Source organism: Vulpes lagopus, chromosome 23, assembly GCF_018345385.1.
Source record: "Vulpes lagopus strain Blue_001 chromosome 23, ASM1834538v1, whole genome shotgun sequence".
Taxonomy (NCBI): Eukaryota; Metazoa; Chordata; class Mammalia; order Carnivora; family Canidae; genus Vulpes; species Vulpes lagopus.
Genome location: NC_054846.1, coordinates 57,674,229 through 57,697,269, shown reverse-complemented (window position 1 = coordinate 57,697,269; position 23,041 = coordinate 57,674,229). Strand labels below are relative to the sequence as shown.

Here is a 23,041-nt window from a genome sequence, read left to right as displayed (position 1 = left end):
AAAAAGGAAGTACTGATACATGCTACAACATGGATGAACCTTGAAAACATGTGGAGTGAAAGCAGTCACTTCACACAAATGGCTAGGTATTACATGATTCCATTTATGTGAAATGCCCAGAAAGGGCAAAATCCAGAGACAGAAAGTAGATTAGTGGTTGGCAGGGTTATGGAGTGGGAGTGAGGAGGCAATGGTGAGTGACTACTAAGGAGTAATAGTTTTGTTTTGTTTTTAGGATTTTATTTATTCATTTGAGAGAAAAAGCAAGCAAACAAGCAAGGGGGAGGGTCAGAGGAGGAAGCAAACTCCCCACTGGGCAGGGAGCCCAACACAGGGCTTGATCCCAGAATCCTGAGATCATGCCCTGGGCCAAAGGCAGTTGTTTAACCAATGGAGCCACCCAGGCACTCCTAGTGGGGTTTCTTTTTGGAAGGATGAAATGCTCTAAAATTTGATTGTACTGATGGCTGTACGTCATCTCTTTAAATATACTAAAACCCGCTGAACTGTACACTTTAAATGAGTGAATTGCATAGTATGTGAATTTCATAAGTGAAATTATTTTTAAAAAGTATGTCCCTCTCTTGGCATATTACCTATTTACAACACTATGCCAATGACATTCCTGATAACAGCAGAAAGGGAGTTGCTTCCAACACTCTAAACTGAGATTTCCATTTAAAAGTCAAAGTGGAGGGGATCCCTGGTGGCTCAGCGGTTTGGCACCTGCCTTTGGCCCAGGGCTTAATCCTGGAGATCCGGGATCGAGTCCCGCATCGGGCTCCCTGCATGGAGCCTGCTTCTCCCTCTGCCTGTGTATCTGCTTCTCTTTCCATGTCTCTCATGAATAAATAAAAAGTCAAAATGGAATCAATATAATTTATTTTTTCCTTCTAAAATTCAATCATCAGGGATCCTGGGTGGTGCAGCGGTTTGGCGCCTGCCTTTGACCCAGGACGCGATCCTGGAGACCCGGGATCGAATCCCACGTCGGGCTCCCGGTGCATGGAGCCTGCTTCTCCCTCTGCCTATGTCTCTGCCTCTCTCTCTCTGTGTGTGTGACTATCATAAATAAATAAAAATTAAAAAAAAAACTTTAAAATTCAATCATCAGTATTACATGACAACTGTATGCAATATGCACAAATATTTTGCACTCTATCACAAATCATGATAGTAACAATAATCACAACAATACGACTATAAGAGGTTTCATTTATAAAAGAAAACTGAACCAAAAAAATTCAGCCACAATCTCATACTATTTCATGATTCCTTCAAATCTTTATTCTTGTTTAAAATAGATCTTGCAGTTATAATCATGATTTTATACAATTTTTCCCAAGTATCTATGATACTACTTAATGATTTTGAGTAAGTACCTAACAACCTTCTTAAGGTTTATCCTCATACATACTAGCAGTTGGATAAATCAGCACAAATCTTTAAGTTATGGAATTTATACTCTAGGTCATAATAGTTCTAAAAATATTTGGATTTTAGTTATTGAAATCATTCACTTGTTTAAAAAAAAACAACAACCAGAAACATTCAAAATTTGCTTAACAAACATGCTCTCTTACCAAATGATCATTTTCAATCAAAATCTTATTGGCAAAAAAACAATACACATCCATATCCTAAAGGGGTGAGGAAAGGACAAAACAAGCAACAGACAGAAAATCCGAAGTAGAGAAGTTGACTCACAAAATGACTCACAAGCATTTCCTGGGTATTTTGTCCAAGAAAACTCCTCTGACTAAAGTGGAAACTTGTTTGGCTACAACCCCTCAGTCTACTATTATGATTAATGCCATGGTGCCAAATATTTGAGCATGTGGCATATGGACAAGAAAAACCTCCTACGTGTTGATTTAAACACTGGGGCATTTTAGCCCATAACTGTTTAGCTAATATGGAATAGGAATTGTCAAGTTTTAGCTAGTTTCTTCTAACTTCTTGAGCTCTAGCCATTGAAGTGTAGGAACTGAACCAATTCAGAAGCCCAGCAACAATTTTAACTAGTTATGCAATAATATTGCAAAAAGTGAAGATAAAAGCTAGCCTTTTGAAGGAATAAAGGGAGCAAGTTTTGCAGATGTTGACATAAAATCAAGTCCATATTATTAACCAAGTAGAAAACTGATTTATGTCATTTTAAGATTCTCAAAGAAATCCTATAGCTCCTGTGAAAACTCAAAAGATACAGAATAAAAATTTCCACATGGAAACATCTAAATTACAGATCCTTTACTTCTATTGGCAAACAATGTAACAAAACAAAGCAACCTGAAGACAAAATATAATAAGGGAAGTCAACAGGATCATAAATTAAAAACCAGAATATATACAACAATTTATTACATATGTTTTGCTCCCAAACTTAAGTAACACATTGAGCATCTACATGTGAAATGTTATACTAATTAATTTTTTCTTTCTTTTTCTTTTTTATATTAGGTTCCACACCCAACATAGGGCTTAAACACATAACCCCAAGATCAAGAGTTGGATGCTTTACCACCTAAGCCAGCCAAACACCCCAATTTCATACATACTTTCATAATACACAAATAACTCCCTTACCCCTATCAAAAATAAGTTAGATAGAAGGAACAAATCTAATAAATAATTTGGTTTCTTTTTACCTAATATTACTGCCTCTGTTATTAGTCCCTTAGAACTCTTCTGAAAAACAAAAAGACCCTCAGCTGACATCCCTGTAAACCCCAAGCCTCCATCTCCCATTAGTCTGCAATTTCAACACATTTTGTCTTTAAAGCAGTTTTATTTTCCTACATTTTCATCATACAATTCTCCTACTTCATAAATAGCCTACAATAATCCTTTACTATATACTGCTAAAATTAGGGGCGATTCTTTTGAGCAAAGCAAGGGCAAAAGGCAGTAGGTAAGGAATTCATGTCAGAAATATCTGCCTTAGGGTGTCTCAGTGGCTCAGTCAGTTAAGCATCTGACTCTTGGTTCTAGTTCAGGTCATGATCTCAGGGTCATGAGATCAAGCCCCACGTCATGCTCCACGCTGAGTGCAGAGTCTGCTAGAGATTTTTTTCTCTCCCTCCACTCATGCTCTTTAATAAATGAAATCTTCAAAAAAAAAAAAAAGAAAAAAGAAAGAAATATCTGCCTTAGGCATCCTATCAAATGCCCCCCACCCCCGCCTTTTTAAAGTAGGCTCCACATGGAGCCCAACGTGGAACTGAACTCATGATCTTGAGATTGAGACCTGAGTTGATAACAAGAGTTGGATGCTTAAATGACTGAGCCACCCAAGTGCCTCAATAAATAAATGCCTTTTTAAAATGTAAACATCATACAGAAGGATCAGGGCGTGCCTGGGTGGCTCAGTCAGTTAAATGTCTGCCTTTGGCTCAGCTCATGATCCTAGGGTCCTGGGATAGAGCCCTACATCAGGCTCCCCACTTAGCTGGGAGCCTGCTTCTCCTTCTCCCTCTGCCACTCTCCCTGCTTATGTGCTCACTCACTCTCTCAAAATTTTAAAATCTAAAAATAAAATAAAAAACCCAGAAGAGTCAGGATTATCCTTCACATTTACAAATTTTAAGAACAAAATTTGAAACACCCCAATTTTGAGAAACAAGAAAAAGTGAATCTGAAAGTACAGCATGAAGATAGGTCCCCATACAGGGATGATGGCTAGCAGTAACACAGCCAAGAGAGAGGAATGAGTGCAAGACAATGACTAGACTACAGACTGTAGGAAAGAAGCATAGAGCACTGAAAATCTGTCTAGGCATACATAGCTCTTTATAATGTCCAGTTCTCTTTCTGTCCTCTACCATCATGCCCATTTCATTTTACTTTTATAAGCCTTTCATTTACTCTACTGAGTATTATGTGCCAATCATCAAGCTAATAACAGGGCTACAAAGGTAACAAAAAAGGTAACATCTTTCATGAAGATGTTATACTGGGAGAAGAAGGAAGCAACAAGTAACCATAATACACTAAAAACACTGTAACAGGAGTATACATCAAATACTGTAGGGTCACAGAAGAATGAATTACCTCTGACTACAGAGTTTAAAAAAAAAAGACATTTTGGGGGTGCCTGGGTGGCTCAGCTGGTTTAGTATCTGTCTTCAGCTCAGGTCATGATCCCAGGGTGTTGGGATCAAGCTCTGCTTCAGGCTCCCTGCTCAACGGGGAGCCTACCTCTCCCTCTGCCCCTGCTTATGCTCTCTCACTTGCTGTCTCTCTCAAATAATTTTTTTTAAAAGGTATGCCTTGAAAAATAACAGAAGTTTGCCAGATAGACAAGGGCAGAGAAGGCATTCTAGGTAAGAGCTGCAGAGTATGGAAAAGGCTATAGATTAGAGCCAAATTATGAAGGGAATGCTAAATTTGGGATGTCATTCTGTAGGGCACTGAAGCTAAATAAATTTTATAGTAGGGGCGTGATCTCAATATGAATTCTGTACTTCACATTAATCATAACATTCATATGGTGGTTTATTTTTTTTTACATGCTATCGCAAAGTGTCTTAGTGCTCATTCACTTTGTATTTGTGTCTTATCTAAATTAAGAATTTCTTAAAAGTAAGAACCACCTACATCTTAAATGAAGACTCTTAATAATATTTATTGAATAGGAGAAGACTGGGGTATTTGATAGTACAAACCAAAATGCTAAGTTGAACATCACTGTTTTCTTTTTTTCTTAAAGATTTATTTATTTATTTATTCATGATAGAGAGAGAGAGAGAGAGAGGGGCAGAGACACAGGAGGAGGGAGAAGCAGGCTCCACGCTGGGAGCCTGATGCGGGACTCGATCCCAGGACCCCAGGATCGTGCCCTGGGTCAAAGGCAGGCGTTAAACCGCTGAGCCACCCAGGGATCCAGAACATCACTGTTTTCTAAATGTTTTTTGTCCATACAATGTTTTGTCTTTGTTCTTTAAAATTTCTTTCATGGTGTACATCATGTCATAAATTCCTTTTATATTCCCTTATTTACCCAAATCACAATTACACTTACACACACACACACACACACACACACATTATTTGGGGGAGGTGAGAGAAGCAGCTTACTGAAAGCAGATTGATAAAATCTTTATATACATATGTACTTGGTTCCTATATGAGAATGAGAAAAGTTAGAAATTAAGGATCAGAACAAAATGCATGAAACATGAAACCTCTAGCTCTACCCACTACTGCTACCATCCCATCATAAGTAAGGTGGGAGTGGAGAGGGGAGGAAAAATGAAAGCACTGCTATATTACCTGATAGCAATGGAACAGATGCTTAGTCTGATTTCAAGAGCATATAAAAAGGACTTGAATCTCTCTTATCAGAGAAAACATGTGACCTCATGATATAATGAGAAGACTGTAGATTTTTCCCAACATCATGTACAATTTCAAAACAAATTATCACCTGTTTCTGGTCAAACTGTTAAACATTAGCACTGTTATTAAATATGAAAAATAAACATAATTACTAAAGCAAATAGCAAAATAATTTCCATGATTCTTACCTGTTCACTCTTCTAGGACACTTGTCTGGTTTAATATCTACCTCATAGAGGTAGACATCAATCTTTGGGATTTCAACTTGAAAACAGTTAGCCAGCAATTTAATGGGTTTGCCCATGGTGCCATAGCCAGGTCTTCTGGGCACCATGAGTAGGGGCTGGGCCCCAACGGGTCCTGCCAGGAAGAGGGAAAAAAAGTAACATTGTTATAAGCTGTGTTTGATAATCTTGCCAATCAGCGTATATTAGAATTTTAAGTATAGCTGATAATGGTTGAAGCCTAGTGATGAAACACGACATTTCTAATGCTTCAACTTTTTTCTCCCTAACTCACTCTCCTCATTTAAATAGATACACAAAAAACAACTGGTTATTTCTGGAAAGTTGTTTTAGAAGGGGTAGAAAATAGGGAGAGCAATCATATAAACCCAGATGAGCATGAGCAAGCACAAACCAGACCTAAACAGTGTGAGATCAAACAACAATATAAATTTAATTTTTTAAAGATTTATTTATTCTAGAGAGAAAGTATGTGTGTGTGGGGGGGGCACTGAGAGAGGGAGTGAGAATCTTTTTTTTTTTTTTAAAGATTTTATTTATTTATTCATGAGACACAGAGAGACCCAGGCAGAGGGAGAAGCAGGCTCCATGCAGGGAGCCTGACGTGGGACTTGATCTCGGGTCTCCAGGATCACACCCTGGGCTGAAGGCAGCGCTAAACCGCTGAGCCACCTGGGCTGCCCGGGAGTGAGAATGCCCGGGAGTGAGAATCTATCTATCTATCTATCTATCTATCTATCTATCTATCTATCTTTCTTTCTTTCTTTCTTTCTTTCTTTCTTTCTTTCTTTCTTTCCTTCCTTCCTTCCTTCCTTCCTTCTTCTTTCTTTCTTTCTTTCTTTCTTTCTTCTTTCTCTATCTATCTATCTATCTATCTATCTATCTATCTATCTATCTATGATAGTCACACAGAGAGAGGGGGGGGGGTGCAGAGACACAGGCAGAGAAAGAAGCAGAGAGAGAAGCAGGCTCCATGCACGGGGAGCCCGATATGGGATTCGATCCCGGGTCTCCAGGATCGCGCCCTGGGCCAAAGGCAGGCGCCAAACCGCTGTGCCACCCAGGGATCCCCAGGAGTGAGAATCTTAAGCTGACTCCAGGCTGAGCACAGAGCCCCATGTGGGGCTGATCCCATGACTTGTGCTTGTGCAGAAACTAAGAACTGGATGCTTTGGGGCACCTAGGTAGCTCAGTTGGTTAGGCCTCTGAGTCTTGATTTCAGTTCAGGTCATGATCTCAGAGTTGTGAGACTGAGCCAGCCCTGTGCCAGGCTCCACGCTCAGCATAGTGTCTACCTGTCCTTCTCCTTCTGCTCCTCCTCCCATCTGTATACTCTAATAAATAAATAAATATCTTAAAAAAAAAAAAGTTGGACACTTAACTGAATGCCCACCCAGGCGCTCCGATAACATAAATTTAAAGTACAATATAAGGATAACAACAAATGAAAAATATAAAATAATAAAAGGATCAATAAGAAAACAAAGTACAAATTCAATATTTTGAAAATTACTTGAAAAGATAAATAAAATTGACAAACGCCAGGTGGATGGGTGCCTGGATAGTTCAGTCAACCTCCAACTCTTGATTTCAGTTCAGGTCATATCTCAGGGTCGTGGGATCCAGCGTGTAGGACTACACACTCAGCAGGGGGTCTGTTTGAGATTTTCTTCCTCTCCCTCTGGCACTCCCCTTTCCCCCCACCTTGAGTGTGTGCGTGCCCTCTCTCTCTCGCAAATAAATCTTTAAAAAAAAAAATAAAAGAGGAGAAAAAATCATAGAAGTGGAAAAAATGCTATCATTACAGATACTGAAGGTACAACATTATGTCAATCTGGTGAAACAGAAAAGTTACTAGAGCAATACACCTTACTGACACACAAAAGTATATATAATTTGAAAAGTCCTTTGTTGGTAATAATATAAAATGGAAAACGATATTGTGGTTCCTCAAAACATTAAAAATAGAATTACTATATGATCCAGCAGTTCTACTGCAGGATACACATCCAAAAGAATTCAAAGCAGAATGTTGAAATAACTGCACACCTTTGCTCATAGCACCATCATTCACAACAGCCAAAAAATGGAAACAGCCTAAGTGTCCACTGATGGATACATGGATAAAGAAAATGCAGTAATACATATAATAGAACACTAGCCTTATAAAGGAAGGAAATTCTGACACATCCTAAAACACAGATGAACCCTGTAGAGTACGTTACATGAAATAAACCAGTCACCAAAGGACACTGTATGATTCCCCTTATTAATACCTTTAGTAATCAAAGTCAGAAAAAGTACAAGGGTGGTTGCCAGGGGTTGGAGAAAAGGGAGAATGGGGAAGTGCTGCTTAGTGGATGGAGCTGCAATTTTTTAAGATGAAGAAAGTTCCGGAGATTAGTTGTACACAATGTGAATGTACTTAAATACTATTGAACTGTATGCCAAAAAACTGTTAAGATGGTAAATTTAACCTTATGTGTACTTTATCACAGTTAAAAAAACAAACAAACACCTTAAGTGATATATAGCATTAAGATTTTAAAGCCCAGGGCAGCCCTGTGGGGACGCCTCTCACTCCTGAGAGCTCTCTCTATATCTCTGCTTAATAAACCTCCATTGCTTTGCTTAAAAAAGGGGGGGGGGGGGGGGCAGCCTGGGTGGCTCAGTGGTTTAGCGCCGCCTTTATTTAGCCCAGGGCCTGATCCTGGAGACCCACGTCAGGCTCCTGCATAGAGCCTGCTTCTCCCTCTGCTTGTGTCTCTGAGCCTCTCTCTGTCTCATGGATAAATAAATAAAAATCTTAAAAAAAAAAAAAAAAAGATTTTAAAGCCTAAAATGTAGCTGTTAAATGAAGTTCAAACAACAAATTCAGTTAATAAATTAATAACGATTATCTAAATGAACTGACATTTAAAATTATCTGAAAAAAAAATTATCGGAAAAGTCCTTTACCTATCTGAAAAAATGAAATCCACAATTAAAAATATTTCCAGGGGCCACCTGGCTGGCTTAGCCAGTAGAACATGTAACTCTTGATCCTGGGGTTCTGAGTTTGAGCCCCACATTTGGTACAGAGATTACTTAAAAAAATAAAATCCTAAAAAAAATTTCCCTGCCTTTGACTCAGGGCATGATCCTGGAATCCAGGATCGAGTCCCACATCAGGCTCCTGCAAGAGAGCCTGCTTCTCCTCCCTCTGCCAATGTCTCTGCCTCTCTCTCGGTCTCTCATGAATAAATAAAATCTTTAAAAAAAAATTTGCACACATACACTAAGATTCCAGATCCAGATAGTTCCATTAGAGAATTACAGCAAACATTACAGGAAAAAAATGCTGATCTTTTAAAAACTCCTCTATAGAATAGGAAAAAGTTGGGATGCCTGGGTGGCTCAGTGGTTGAGTGTCTACCTTTGGCTCAGGACATGATCCCAGAGTCCCAGGATTGAGTCCCACACTGAGTCCCACATCAGGTTCCCCATGGGGAGCCTGCTTCTCCCTGTGCCTCTCTTGGTCTCTCATGAATAAATAAATAAGATCTTTAAGAAAAAACAGAAAGAATAGGAAAAAGCAAGTATACCCCAATTCAATATATGATGCCAGAAAAACTCTGATACTAAAACCTGACAAGACTATTTTGAAAAAGAAAAATAAATCACAGGACAGTATCATTCATGAATATACCTAAAAAATTCTAAACAAAATGTTAACAAAATCTAGCAATGTATCAAAAGGATAATGCATCTTGACCAAGATTAATTTATTATCAGGATTAAAAGTCAACAAGTCTTCTTTCACTGTGGATAAAAGTACATTAAAGTGCTGCCTATATTATTATTATTTTAGTTTTGTTTTCATACATTTGTAAAACCTCTTCTGAGGACATTATCTTTCCTGCTATCCTAGATAATACTGATAATATCCCAGGTATCACTGAGTAATTCTAGACTAGGTCATAATTGTAGCTTTGCTATTTATCTAACCACTTGACCTCTGTCAATTATAGGTGGCCCTGAAACTCCTATTTTCTTATCTATAAAATGGGAATAATATCTGCTCTGCCACGTTCTTATGAACCTTATCAGGTGAAATTAGAAAATGTACAATAGGGATGTCCAGTGGCTCAGTGGTTGAGAGTCTGCCTTTGGCTCAGGGCATGACCCCAGAGTCCCGGGATGGGAGTCCTGCATCAGGTTCCCTGCAAGGAGCTGCTTCTCCTCTGCCTATGTCTCTGCCTCTCTCTCTCTCTCTTATGAATAAATAAATAAAATTAAAAAAAAAAAAGAAAGAAAGGAAAATGTATGATAGTGGGGTGCCTGGCTGGCTCAGTTAGTATAGTATGCTGACTATAGATCTTAGGGTTTGAGTCTGAGCCCAAGATTGAGTGAGGAGTTTACGTAAAATATTTTTTTTTTTAATTTTTATTTATGATAGTCACAGAGAGAGAGAGAGAGAGAGAGAGAGAGAGAGAGAGAGAGGCAGAGACACAGGCAGAGGGAGAAGCAGGCTCCATGCACTGGGAGCCCGATGTGGGATTCGATCCCGAGTCTCCAGGATCGCGCCCTGGGCCAAAGGCAGGCGCCAAACCGCTGCGCCACCCAGGGATCCCTAAAATATTTTTTTTAAATAAAGAAAATGTATAATAGCTAAAATTTATCAAGCTCTTACCATATCTCAGGCAATGCACTATTTGCTTTAGATGTATTCTCTCATTTAATCTTCATACAAACCCTAAAATAATTTTATAGATGAGGAAAACTGAAATGATTTGCCTAAAATGTCATAGTAGCAAATAGAACTGGGATTGGAACTATCCTGTTGAGCTATTTTGTTCCACTGGTATATCTGTCCATCCTTTTGCCAGTAACACACCGTCCTGATTACCAGTTTTGTAGTAAATATAGTTTTGAAGTAGTTTTGAAGTCAGATAGTATCAATCTTCTGACATCATTCTTCTTCAATACTGTGTAGCTATCCTGGTAATTTTACCTTTCCATCTGGACTTTAGAATCAGTATCCACAAAATAACTTACTGAGATTTTGACTGGGATTATGCTAAATATATAAACCAAGTTGGGAAACACTGACATCTTTACAATACTGAGTCTTCCTATTCATGTACATGGAATATCATCTCTCTATACATTTAGGTGTTCTTTGATTTCTTTCATCAGAATTTTGTAGCTTTCCAAATATCTCGTACCTATTTTGTTAGATTTATACCTAAGTAATTGGGGCTACTATAAATAGTATTGTGCTCTTAATTTCAAATTTTAATTGTTCATTGCTTGTCTATAATTCAAGATCTACTATAAGATTACAATCAATCAAGACAGGGTGGTATTAGTCAAAAAACACATAAAACAGAAAGTCTCAAATTGATCCACACAAATACAGTCAACTGATCTTTGACAAAGGAACACAAGCAATTCAATGGAAAAAAGATAGCCTTTTCAACAAATGGTGACGAACAAGTGGATATACACATACAAAACAACAATAAAGGAAAAAAAAGAATCTAGACACAGACCTAACATCTTTTTCAAAAGTTAACTCAATGGGGCACCTGGGTGGCTCAGCATCTGACTCCTGATTTCTGCTCAGGTCATGATCTCAGCGTCATGGGAACAAGCGTGGCATCAGGCTCTATGCTGAGCGTCAAAGCCTGCTTAGGATTCTCTCTTCCCCACTCTGCCCCTCTGCCCATCCTTGCTCTAAAACAAAGCAAAAAAACCTCAAGATGGCCCACAGACCTAAATATAAAATGCAAAACTATAAAAGTCCTAGAAGATAACACAGTTGAAACCTTTGTGTTTGGTGATGACATCAAAAGCACAATCCATGAAATAAAAAGACTGGTAAACTTTCATTAAAATTAAACTTCTAATCTGCAAAAGAGAATAAAACACAAGCCACAGAGAGAAAATATCTGCAAAACACAGATCTGATAAAGAAATGGTATCCAAGATACACAAAGACCTTTTAAAACTCAAAAATAAAAGCAATTAAAAATAGACTGAAGATCTGAACAGATACCTCACCAAAGATATACAGATGGAAAGAAAGCATATAAAAAGATGGTCAACATCATATTGACAGTAGGGAATTCCAAACTTAAAGAAATGAGATACCACTACACACCCATACAAATGCCAAAATCCAAAACACTAATACCAAATGCTGGCAAGTCACTGCTGGTAGAACTGCAAAGTGGTACAGCCAGTTGGGAAAAAAGTTAAGCCGTTTCTTACAAAACCAAACATACTATTATTATACTATTCAGAAATCATGCTCCTTAGTATTTACTCAGTTAGTTGAAAACTTATATCCACAAAAAAACCTGCACATGAATGCTGATAGTGGCTTTAGTCATAATTGTCAAAACTTGTCCTTCAGTAGGTGAGTGGATAACTAGTACATCTAGACAGTGGAACATTATTCATCTCTAAAAAAAAAGAAATGTATTATCAAGCATGAAGATACATGGAGAAATCTTAAATCCATACTACTAAGTGAAAAAAGCCAATCTAAAAAGGCTATGTATTATATGATTCAATTATATGACATTTTGGAAAAGGTAAAATTACGGAAACAATAAGAAAATTAGTGGTTTCCAAAGCCTTATGGGGTGGAAGTGATGAATAGGTGGAACACAGGGGATTTTAATTCTACTCTGTAGGATACTGTAATGATGGATATAGGTTACCACACATCTGTCAAAACCCACAGAATGCACAACACAAAGAGTGAACCCTAAGATAGACTACAGACTTCAGATAAGAATAATGTATCAATACTGGATCCCTAATTGTAATAAATGTAACAAACTAAAGCAGTAATACAGAGAACTGGTTGGAAGGGGAACAATGGAATATATGGGAATGCCTGTTACTTTCCAATTTTTCTATAAACTCAAACTACTAAAAAAAAATCTCTTGGGATCCCTGGGTGGCGCAGCGGTTTGGCGCCTGCCTTTGGCCCGGGGCGCGATCCTGGAGACCCGGGATCGAATCCCACGTCGGGCTCCCGGTGCATGGAGCCTGCTTCTCCCTCTGCCTGTGTCTCTGCTTCTCTCTCTCTCACTGTGTGCCTATCATAAATAAATAAAAAATTAAAAAAAAAAAAATTAAAAAAAAAAAATCTCTTAATTTTTACAAATGCATGTACATTTTGACCTAGTAATTCCATTTCTAAGTATTTATCTACACATATACTTCCACAGGTAAAAAAAAAAAAAAAAAAGACATTTGTACAGCATTGTCTACATGCCTTGTCTACAGCATTGCTTGGAATAACAAAGAACTGAAATGTAAGCCCAATGAGGGTGGGAGTTTTGTCAGTTTCCTGTACTGATCTATAATGTCCAGAACTATTCCTGGCATACAGTAAATAATAAATGTGTTAAATAAATGAGATGAATAAATCAGAGCCCAATTATTGTTACAACCATGCAATGGAAACATAACCTTTAACTATTAACATTAAAAAGAAGAAAAGAAAAAGAACAGAGAACTTCCTTAGTATCAATAGAGGTAGGTTATATGAAAAAAACAGTGCAGGATAGGATATAAAATCCATGTTCATTTGGATGAGAAAACAGAATAGACACTCATGTTAGACATATACAACCTACATTCATATTATACAGTGTACACACTATTAGAATATATTAGGACACCATGATAGTGGGAGCAATGACTGCCTTCAGAGAGGGAACTAGATGGCTGGGGGCCTAAGAAAGAAGATTGATTTTTTTCTCCCTATATAATCTATTCTGATACCCAACACTTGTTGCTGTAACACAAATCAGCTATCTTTTTTTTTTTTTTTTAAGATTTTATTTATCTATTCATGAGACACACAGGGGGTGGGGGTAGGGGGGCAGAGACACAGGCAGAGGGAGAAGCAGGCTCCATGCAGGGAGCCCGATGTGGGACTCCCAGGGACGCCAGGATCACGCCCAGAGCCAAAGGCAGGTACCCAACCGCTGAGCCACCCAGGCGTCCCAATAAATCAGCTTACATGCAACTGTAAATAGGGAAATTATGTATGTCACTTTGGCACAGACTTACTTTGGTTCATATGTGGTTTTCTTCAGCCTATTAATGCTTTTGCTTTAACAAGCAACAGCAGTTGAACACAAGTACGCCAACAATGAATACAACAAATAACAGAGTAATACAGTATTGTCCATGAAACTCCTTATACCTAAGGTCTTCCCTCTGGTTAAGCCACATGGTTGGACTTAGAATAGCTTTTGCATGATTTCCTCTGAAGTTTGTATTATTTGCCTTTCTCTCAGCAATTCGGCTGTCTCAAACCTTCCTCACAACCCATTTCATCGAGCTACCATCATCTTTTTTAAATATCTTAATGTAAAGCCTTATGCTTATAGTACTTATTTACTATAACTTTTTTTTTTTTTTTGCTTCTAGTAGTATTTTTTAAGGGATATCCACATCATACAATTTACCCATTTAAAGTATACAATGGTTTTTAGTATATTCACAGATTTGTGCAACCATCACAATCAATTTTAGAACATCTTCCTCATCCCAAAATGAAACCCTGCACCCCTTCACCATCACCTCCCTATTCCCCCAACCAGAGACAACCATTAATCTACTTTGTCCCTATAGATTTGCCTATTCTGGAAGTTTCACATAAATGGAATCATGTAACATGTGCTCCTTTATAACTCCTTTCACTTAGCATGTTTTCAAGGTTCATCCACCTTGCAGCATTTATCAGACTTCATTCCTTTTTATTCCCAATATTCCATTGTTTGGATATTCCACCTTTTATTTACCCATTAACCATTTGATGGACATTTTGATTGTTTCCACTTTTTTGCTATTATAATAAATAATACTGTTATGAATTCTCATACCACGCCCTTGTATGGACATAGTCTTTTTTTTTTCTTTTTCTAAGATTTTATCTATTTTTTTCATGAGAACACAGAAAGACAGGCAGAGACACAGGCAGAGGGAGAAGCAGGCTCCTCACATGGAGCTCCATGTGGGACCCATCCCAGGACCCAGATCACACCCTGAGCCAAAGGCAAGAGCTAAACTGCTAAGCTACCCAGGCAACCCTGGATATAAGTTTTCTTTTCTCTTGAGTAGATTCCTAGGGATGGAATTACTGGATCATTAATTAGCCTTTTGAGGAACTGCCAGAATGTTTTCCAATCAATATGAATTTAATATGTTTAATGGTTGCGGTATTTTATTAGAATTTTCAGTTTCTATTATATTCTAGTTACAAAGTTGCATAGATTTTTAAGATTTTTTTTTAAAGCAATCTCTACACCCAACATGGGGCTCAAACTTACAACCCTGAGATCAAGAGTCACCTGTTCTAGGGGATTCCTGGGTGGCTCAGCAGTTTGGCGCCTGCCTTCGGCCCAGGGCGTGATCCTGGAGACCTGGATTGAATCCTGCATCAGGCTCCTTGCATGGGGCCTGCTTCTCCCTCTGCCTGTGTCTCTGCCCCTCTCTCTGTGTCTTTCATGAATGAATAAATAAAATCTTAGGAAAAAAAAAAGTCACCTGTTCTACCAAATAAGCCAGCTGGGAGCCCCAAAGTTGCATAGGTTTTGACTCCTTAGCTTCAAGTCTATTCCCATCCCTGGCCCCATTAAGGTTTAGTATGACTGCATATATTACACTATCACAACACTATGTCTTTTTTTTTTTTTTTCTTTTTTTTTTTTTTCTATGTCTTTACTATAGCAGAAACACCTGTGTATCCCTTTATATCTTTTTGAATTTTGAATCATATGCTATTATGGCCTACTTTAAAAAAAAAATCAAGATAAAATTCACCTTGCTAACGAAACAAGGTATTCACTAAATGGAACGTAGAAGTTTTGTTTAGTCTATTCCTTTCCAAATTACATTCTAGGAAAGAGATCATAATCAGTAGTTGAATATCTCATGTGACAATAAAAGACAGCAGTACATCTTTACCACTCTTTCCATCAAGAAGTGGCGGCTTTCCTCTCTCTTTGAATCTGGGCTGTCCCTGGACTTCCACTGTGTGACTTCTGAGACTGGGCTTTAAGAGATCTGCAGCTTCTGCTTTGGAATGCTACTTCTTGAAAACCAGCCTCCATACTACAAGGAAGTCCAACTGGCCACATGGAAAGGCCAAAGTGGAGCCGAGCCCAGACTCCCAAACTCTTCCCTCTTTTCTCCCATGTGACAGTACCAGTTGAGCTTCTAGCCACAAAATCTTGAGAAATGCTAAACTGCTGCTGTTGTTTTAACTCCACTAACGCAGTAATGGATAACCAAAACATTCATCATTGTAGAAAAATATGGAGAAAATGTCTCATTATAAGAAAAACAATGGCATAATAAGTTACTGTATTTATATGGTTTCTTTGCTCACTACTAATCCTCTCCAACTCAATAGTCTCCCTTCTTGAGGTTTCAATTTCATCTTTTGTTATTCCACTGCATATCTTTAAGTAGTGTTATATAAAAACACATTGGAGGGGGGCAGATTTTTCCAAGGCTTTACACATTTAAAAATGTCTGTTACCATTATATACAAACTACCTAAAATGAACCCATACATTCAAAACTTTGATTTTCAAATTTCCATAGACATTATCTTCTAGTATTTGGTATTGTGACTGCTTTTTCTGTATGCATTCTTTGTATCTGAGACTTGAGAATCCATAAATATGTCCTTGTGTTAGTTCAAAACATATGTTCAATTTTCTTTTATTATTTTATTTTATTTTATTTTGTTTTTGTTCAATTTTCAATTGAGATCAATATTTCAGAAAGGTTCCATTATTTATTTGTATCTTTCTCAAACACCTCTACAATTTGCCCTCAGTGGGCTGCATGCATGGATTCTATATCCAACCCCGTTGCTACTATAGCCCTGTAAATACAGTTGTTTAGGCGTCTCTGGGTGGCTCAGTTGGTTAAGTATTTGACATCGGCTTGGGTCACAATCTCAGGGTCCTGCAATCGAACCCCATGTTGGGATCCCCACTGAGCAAGGAATCTGCTGCTTCTTCTCTTTCTGCCCCTTCCACCTGCTTGTGCTCTGCCTGCCTCTCATATAAATAAATAAAATCTTTAAAAAATATATAGTTGTTCATAAATTTTTTTTAATTTGCGACCAATAGCTTCCATATCTGAAGTCTGATTTTGTTTTCACTGTCTATTGTCTTTCTTGCTCATGGTATCCTGATAGCATGTATATCCTGAAAAATAATTTGTAGAAATAATTTGAGAACTAGGATAAAGATATATTCCCTAAGAAAAGATTTGCATTTGTTTCTATCAGGTTCCTGGGAATACTACCGGTCCAATGCAACTTAAATTCAAATTATAGTTTAAGCTTCCAGTGAGGATCATCCATTTCAAGATTACTCTCACCTTCAGTATATAGCATTTGAGGGGCCCAGTTTATGCTACAGAAGGTCTCCTGTATTCTCCTCTCCATCATGTGCAGACTCTGGACTTTAATTTCTGTTCACTTTACATTTTCAGGCATCAAAATTTAGTTTCCAAGATCAGCAAATGCCCTCAGGGGAAAAGTGGCTCTTATGGTCATTACTTCTCTAGGTTTCCATTTCTCTTCCATTTTAGCCTGGTAATTACAGGCATACACCACAGAACTGATTTTTTTCCTGTAAAATACACCTTGGTTTTTAAAATTTAAACTTAGAATATGTTTAGACATCTTTCAATGTATTTTTTTCAAATTATTCTTATATAACAAATGTTTACACTATGTTCCCCAAACTCATTACAACTTTTTTTTAAAGCAAGACAATGTATAAAGAAAAGTTTCAAGTTACACTCCAATGCAATTGGTAGACTATCAGACATCATACATACAAGTTTTTTTTTTGCTTTTGTTTTAATTAAAGTTAGTTAACATGGAATGTATTAGGTTCAAGGTACACACACAAGTTTTTTAAAGCCTGCTGAGTATCAACAGAGTGACTGTGCTGGTGATAGAAAAGAAAAAAAAGAAAAGAAAAGAAAAGAAAAGAAAAGAAAAGAAAAGAAAAGAAAAGAAAAGAAAAGAAAAGAAAAGAAAAGAAAAGAAAAGAAAAGAAAAGAAAAGAAAAGAAAAGAAAAGAAAAGAAAAGAAAAGAAAGGAAAGGAAAGGAAAGGAAAGGAAGGGAAGAGAGGAGAAAAGAAAAGAGAAAAGAAAAAAGAAAAGAAAAAAGGAGAAAGAAAGAAAGAAAGAAAGAAAGAAAGAAAGAAAGAAAAGAAAAGAAAAGAAAAAGAAAAGGAAAAAGAAAAAAGAAGAAGAAGAAGAAGAAGAAGAAGAAAAAGAAAAAGAGTCATGAAACCTCATGGTAACCAACAAAGCAAAACCCTACAGTAGATATACAAAGATAAAAAGAAAAGAATCTAAGCGCCCATTAAAGAAAATCACAAAGACAAAGGAAGAGAGCAGAGAAGAAAGGAATTTTCTTTTATTGGCATAAAAATAGAAACATTTTTGTTGGCATAAAAATAGAAACATTTTTCTATTTTTATGCCAATACCATACTGTTTTATTAACACAACTTTGCAATATAGTTTGAAATCAGGGACTATGATTCCTCCAGTTTTGTTGTTCTTTCTCAAAGTTGCTTGGCTCTTTGTGGTCTTTTGTGGTTTAACACAAATTTTAGGACTGTTTGTTCTATTTCTGTGGAAAATGCCAATGGAATTTTGTTTGGTTTGGTTTGGTTTGGTTTTGCCAATGGAATTTTGATAGAGATTGTACTGAATCTGCAGATGCTTTAGGTAGTATGGCATTTTTACAATATTAATTTTTCTAATCCAAGAGCACCTTCCATTTGTGTTGTCTTCAGTTTCTTTTATCAATGTCTGACAGTTTTCAGTATCCATGTTTTTCACCTCCTTGGTTAAATTTATTTCTAGGTATTTTCTTCTTTTTGATTCAGTTGAAGATGAGACTTTTCTTAATTTCTTTTTCTGTTAGATTACTAAGCATACAAAGTATAACAAATTTTGTATATTGCTTTCACATCCTGCAACTTCACTGAATTCATATATTAGACTGGATAGTTTTTTGGTGGTCTTCCAGGTTTTCTATACATATGTAATATGTCATCTGCAAATAGTGACATCTTTACTTCTTCCTCTTAGGAAGGATGCCTTTTATTTCTTCTTGCCTAATTGTTCTGGCTAGTACTTCTAGTACTATATGGAATAAAAGTGGCGAGGGTCGGCATTTTTGTCTTGTTCCTGAACTTACAAGAAACATTTTCAGCTTTTTACTGTTGAGTAGGATAGTAGTTGTGGCCTTGTCACATACAGACATTATTATGTTGAGGTATGTTCAGCTGTCTTATCTTAAAAATGAGATAAACCTATACGTTCTAGATGTGCTTGGCTTTAAGCTATAAAAAAATATAGCTCTTTAACAAATATTAACAGGCATTTACAACAGGTCATACAATATACTTAGTGCACTTCTCTGCACTGAGCACCTAGTATTTGGGGGGAGGTAGAGAGGGAAACAGGCATAAAAAAAAGAAAAGAAAAGAAAAGAAACAGGCATTAAAAAAAACAGGTCATACAATATACTTAGTGCACTTCTCTGCACTGAGCACCTAGTATTTGGGGGGAGGTAGAGAGGGAAACAAGCATAAAGAATTTTTTCCCTTCATATCAATTTCAGAAGTAGACATACCAAATCAAAGGATATGAAGAGAAATGTATTTGACTCCTGATACTTACTGCCAAACAGCATATGAACACATTAATATCATAAGATCTCTCTCTTATCCTTTCTAGCATTAGGCATTACAATTTTAAAATATCTTTTATTTGTTAATAAAATAACCTTCTGCTATTTTATTTACAAGTGATTACTATCAAGATTGGCTTAAAACTAATATGTAATGTTCCTATATACCCCATTCTCTAATGAAACTCACTGCCCCCATAGGTAATTAAAAAAAAAAAAAAAGCATGCGGCTCTTGATTTCAGGGTGGTGAGTTTGAGCCCCATACTGGGTGCAGATTGCTAAAATAAATAAAACTTAAAAGAAAATAAAAAACATAAAAGGTCATTTATCTACTTTATTTATTAAACAATTATTATGTTCAAGTTTTTACAGATACAGAGATTAATAAGTCAGCTATTTGCTTTAAGTAGTTCCTAATATATTGGGGGGGGATATTCCATCTTAATATGTAAGGAATGTTAACAACAATAGCTATCTTTATTAATAAATGCTTTAAAGATTTATTTTAGAGAGAGCAAGAGAGCATTCATGCATAAGTAGGAGGAGCAGAGGGAGGAGGGAGAAGGACAGACTCTCAAGCAGGCTCCACGGAGTAGGAGCCCCAGGTGGGGTTCAATCCCACAACCCTGAGATCATGACTGAGCCAAAGTCAAGAGTCTGGCACTTAACCAACTGAGCCAACCAGGCACCCCTACCTTTATTATTAAATACTTGAAACACATTTTGTGATTTCTTGCAACATAACTTTTGAGGCAGGTACTATATTATACTGAGAAAACTTGAAGCATAGGAAGATTTAAAAACATGTTCACAGTTAGAAAATGGCAAAGCCAGGATTTGCAATTAGTCAGTTTGATTCGGAGCCTCCATTTTTAACCGTTACACTATACCATTCATTATACCATTACACTACTACAAACTAACATCTGCTGAAAGTCTATCATTCACTAAATCATTCATTCATTGACTCATTAATCTGTTCAACAAATCATTGCCTCCAACTGTCAAGCATTGTTCAGGCCCAGGTGAAGAATAATTTTAAAAATATTAATAAAGAGCTAATCTTCAAGAAGCTTTTATGGGAGGGTTGGATGGGTAGATTATATTGCATTTCTTTTTTTGCCAGTCGTGTAGTATTGAATGCTGTAAAGAAAAATAAAATACAGTAAGGGGATAGGGGCACCTGGGTAGCTAAGTCACTTAAGCATCTGACTCTTATTTCAGCTCAGGTAATCTCAGGGTTGTGAGATTGAGTCCCGCATGGAGCTCTGTGCTGGACATGCAGCCTACTTTAGATCCTCTCTCTTCCTCCCCCTCTGCCTCTCATCCCCCCACAAAAATAAATGTTAAGGGGATAAACAAGGGAAGGGTTGGAAAATTAACATTAACAATTTTAGACGGGTTTGTTAAAGACTTCTAAGAAAGGGTGACAGGTCAGCAGAAAACAGAGGAAGTGAGAAGAAGAGTCATGCGGGCATTTGGAAGAACATTCCAGGCAGAGGAAAAATTAAGTTTAGAGGAAAAAGCAGAAGTTTGCTTGGTGAAGAACGGCAAAGAGACCACTATGCCTGGACCACAGTGAGCAAGAAAAGAATAAGAGATGAGGTCAGAAGATAATGGGAGATCAGATCATACGGGATTTGTAAACCATGATGAGTTCTTTGGATTGTATTCTGAAACATAAAAACCAACAAAGGGTTCTACGTCAAGAAGCATTATGATTTGATTTTTTTTTTTTAAACAATCACTCTGGCTGCTGTATGAAAAACTGTATGTAAAGGTACAAGCAGAAAGACCAGTTAGCAGGCTAGCTGATTGTCCAAGCAAAGTATAATATTGGCTAGGGATGGGGTTGTAGCACTTGGGGGAGTGATGTTGATGTGGAACACATTTATAAGGTAGACCTGATAGGAACTGCTAATGGATTAGGGGTGTGCATGTGGTGTGAGAGAAAAGATCTCTCAAGGATGTTTGTTTTCAGTCTAAGCAACTAAAAGAACGGAAGTGTCATTTATTGAGTTAGGAATGACTCAGGATCAAATTTGGAGAGGAAACAAATTTTTAGGACATGCTAAGCTTGATGGGTCTATACAATGAGGTGTCTAGTAGGCAATTAGATGTGTGTAAAGTTCAAGGGAGAGGTCCAGGCTAGAGTCATAAATGTGAGTGTCCTTGGCATACAATGCTATTTGAAACCACTGGACTGGAGATTACCCAAACTGTGGTAGGATACAGAAGAACACTAAGCCCTGGGATACTCCCAATGTTCAGAGATTGGGGAAATGAAGAGGGCATAATAAAGGAGGCAAAAAAGTGATATCCAGTAAGGTTGAGAAGAACCTGGAAAGAGTGGTACCGAGGAAAAAGTGAAAAAAGAATGTTTCAGGGTGCCTAGGTGGCAGAGTGGATTAAGTTTGCAACTCTTGGTTTCAGCTCAGGTCATGATCTCAGGGTCATGAGATAGAGCCCCACATCAGGCTATGCACTCAGTATAGAGTCTGCTTGAGATTCTCTCTCTCCCTCTCCCTCTGCCCCTCCCACTTGTGCTTTTGTATCTTACTCTCTAAAAAATAAATCAATCTAAAAAAATGTTTCAAGAAGGAAGCAACTTAAAGTCAAATAAAATGAAGATTTGGGTATTGACTATTGAGTTTAGCTAACTCTATACTGATGTTGATAAGAGCAATTTCAGGGCACCTGGGTGGCTCAGTGGTTTAGTGTCTGCCTTTGGCTCAGGGAGTGATCCCGGGGTCCTGGGATCGACTCCCACATCAGGCTCCCCAAGGGGAGCCTGCTTCTTCCTTTGCCTGTGTCTCTGACTCTCTCTGTGTCTCTCATGAATAAATGAATAAAATGTTTAAAAAAAAAAAAAGAGCAATTTCAGCAAAGTAGTGGGAACCAAAACTTCACTGGAGTAAGTTTGAAAAGAATCCCCTGCATGTGATCAAGACTTTAAGTCCTAGCAGTTAACAGTAAATTGAAAGGAACATGTTAAATTACACAATGAAGATGGAACCAGCAAAATCCAGACTGTGATAACTCTAAAAGAACAAACAATCCATAAACTGCATAGGATAAAAGGATAGAAAACTTACAGATTAAAAAAGACGCTTAAAAGACATAGCAATCACGAACGCATAAAAAAGAAGGGGAATATATATGCACACACACAATGGAATATTAGCCACAAAAAAGAATGAAATCTTGCCATTGCAACAACATGGACAGATCTAGAGAATATAATGCTAAGTGAAATACATTAGAGAAAGACAAATGCCATACTTTACATATATGAGGAATTTAAGAAACAAAACAAATGAAAAAAAGAGACAGACTTTTCAATATAGAGAACTGATGGTTACTAGAGGGGAGGAGAGTAAGGGATAGGTGAAATACGTAAAGGGGATTAGGAACACACTTACCATGATGAGCACTAAGTAATGTATAGGATTGTTGAATCACTATACTGTACACATGAAATTAACATAACAGTGTATATTAACTGTACTGGAATTTTAAAAAGACAATCATAACATGTGAAATTTATTTGGATCTGAACTCAAAAATGAAAATAAAGGGCAAATTAGAAAAAAGTACAGCCAAGTAGAAGTTTGAACACTAGATATTTGATATCAACAATAATTATTACTTTGCTGTGATAATGGTACTATGGCTTATGTAAAGAGCCTGTATCTTTTGTAAATACTC

At 37.3% G+C, this 23,041-nt stretch overlaps 1 protein-coding gene across 2 annotated transcripts in view; it reads right to left on the bottom strand.

Moving 5' to 3' along the window:
- AGO3 (argonaute RISC catalytic component 3) overlaps positions 1–23,041 on the bottom strand; it is a 123,837-nt gene that overhangs the window by 91,948 nt on the left and 8,848 nt on the right. The window contains exon 2 of one of the 2 annotated variants that reach the window (XM_041738193.1): positions 5,526–5,697. In XM_041738193.1, the coding sequence (XP_041594127.1) occupies positions 5,526–5,697 (172 nt within the window). Of the gene's footprint in view, positions 1–5,525; positions 5,698–23,041 lie in introns of those variants that run through there. The other variant, XM_041738194.1, reaches the window with a different exon arrangement.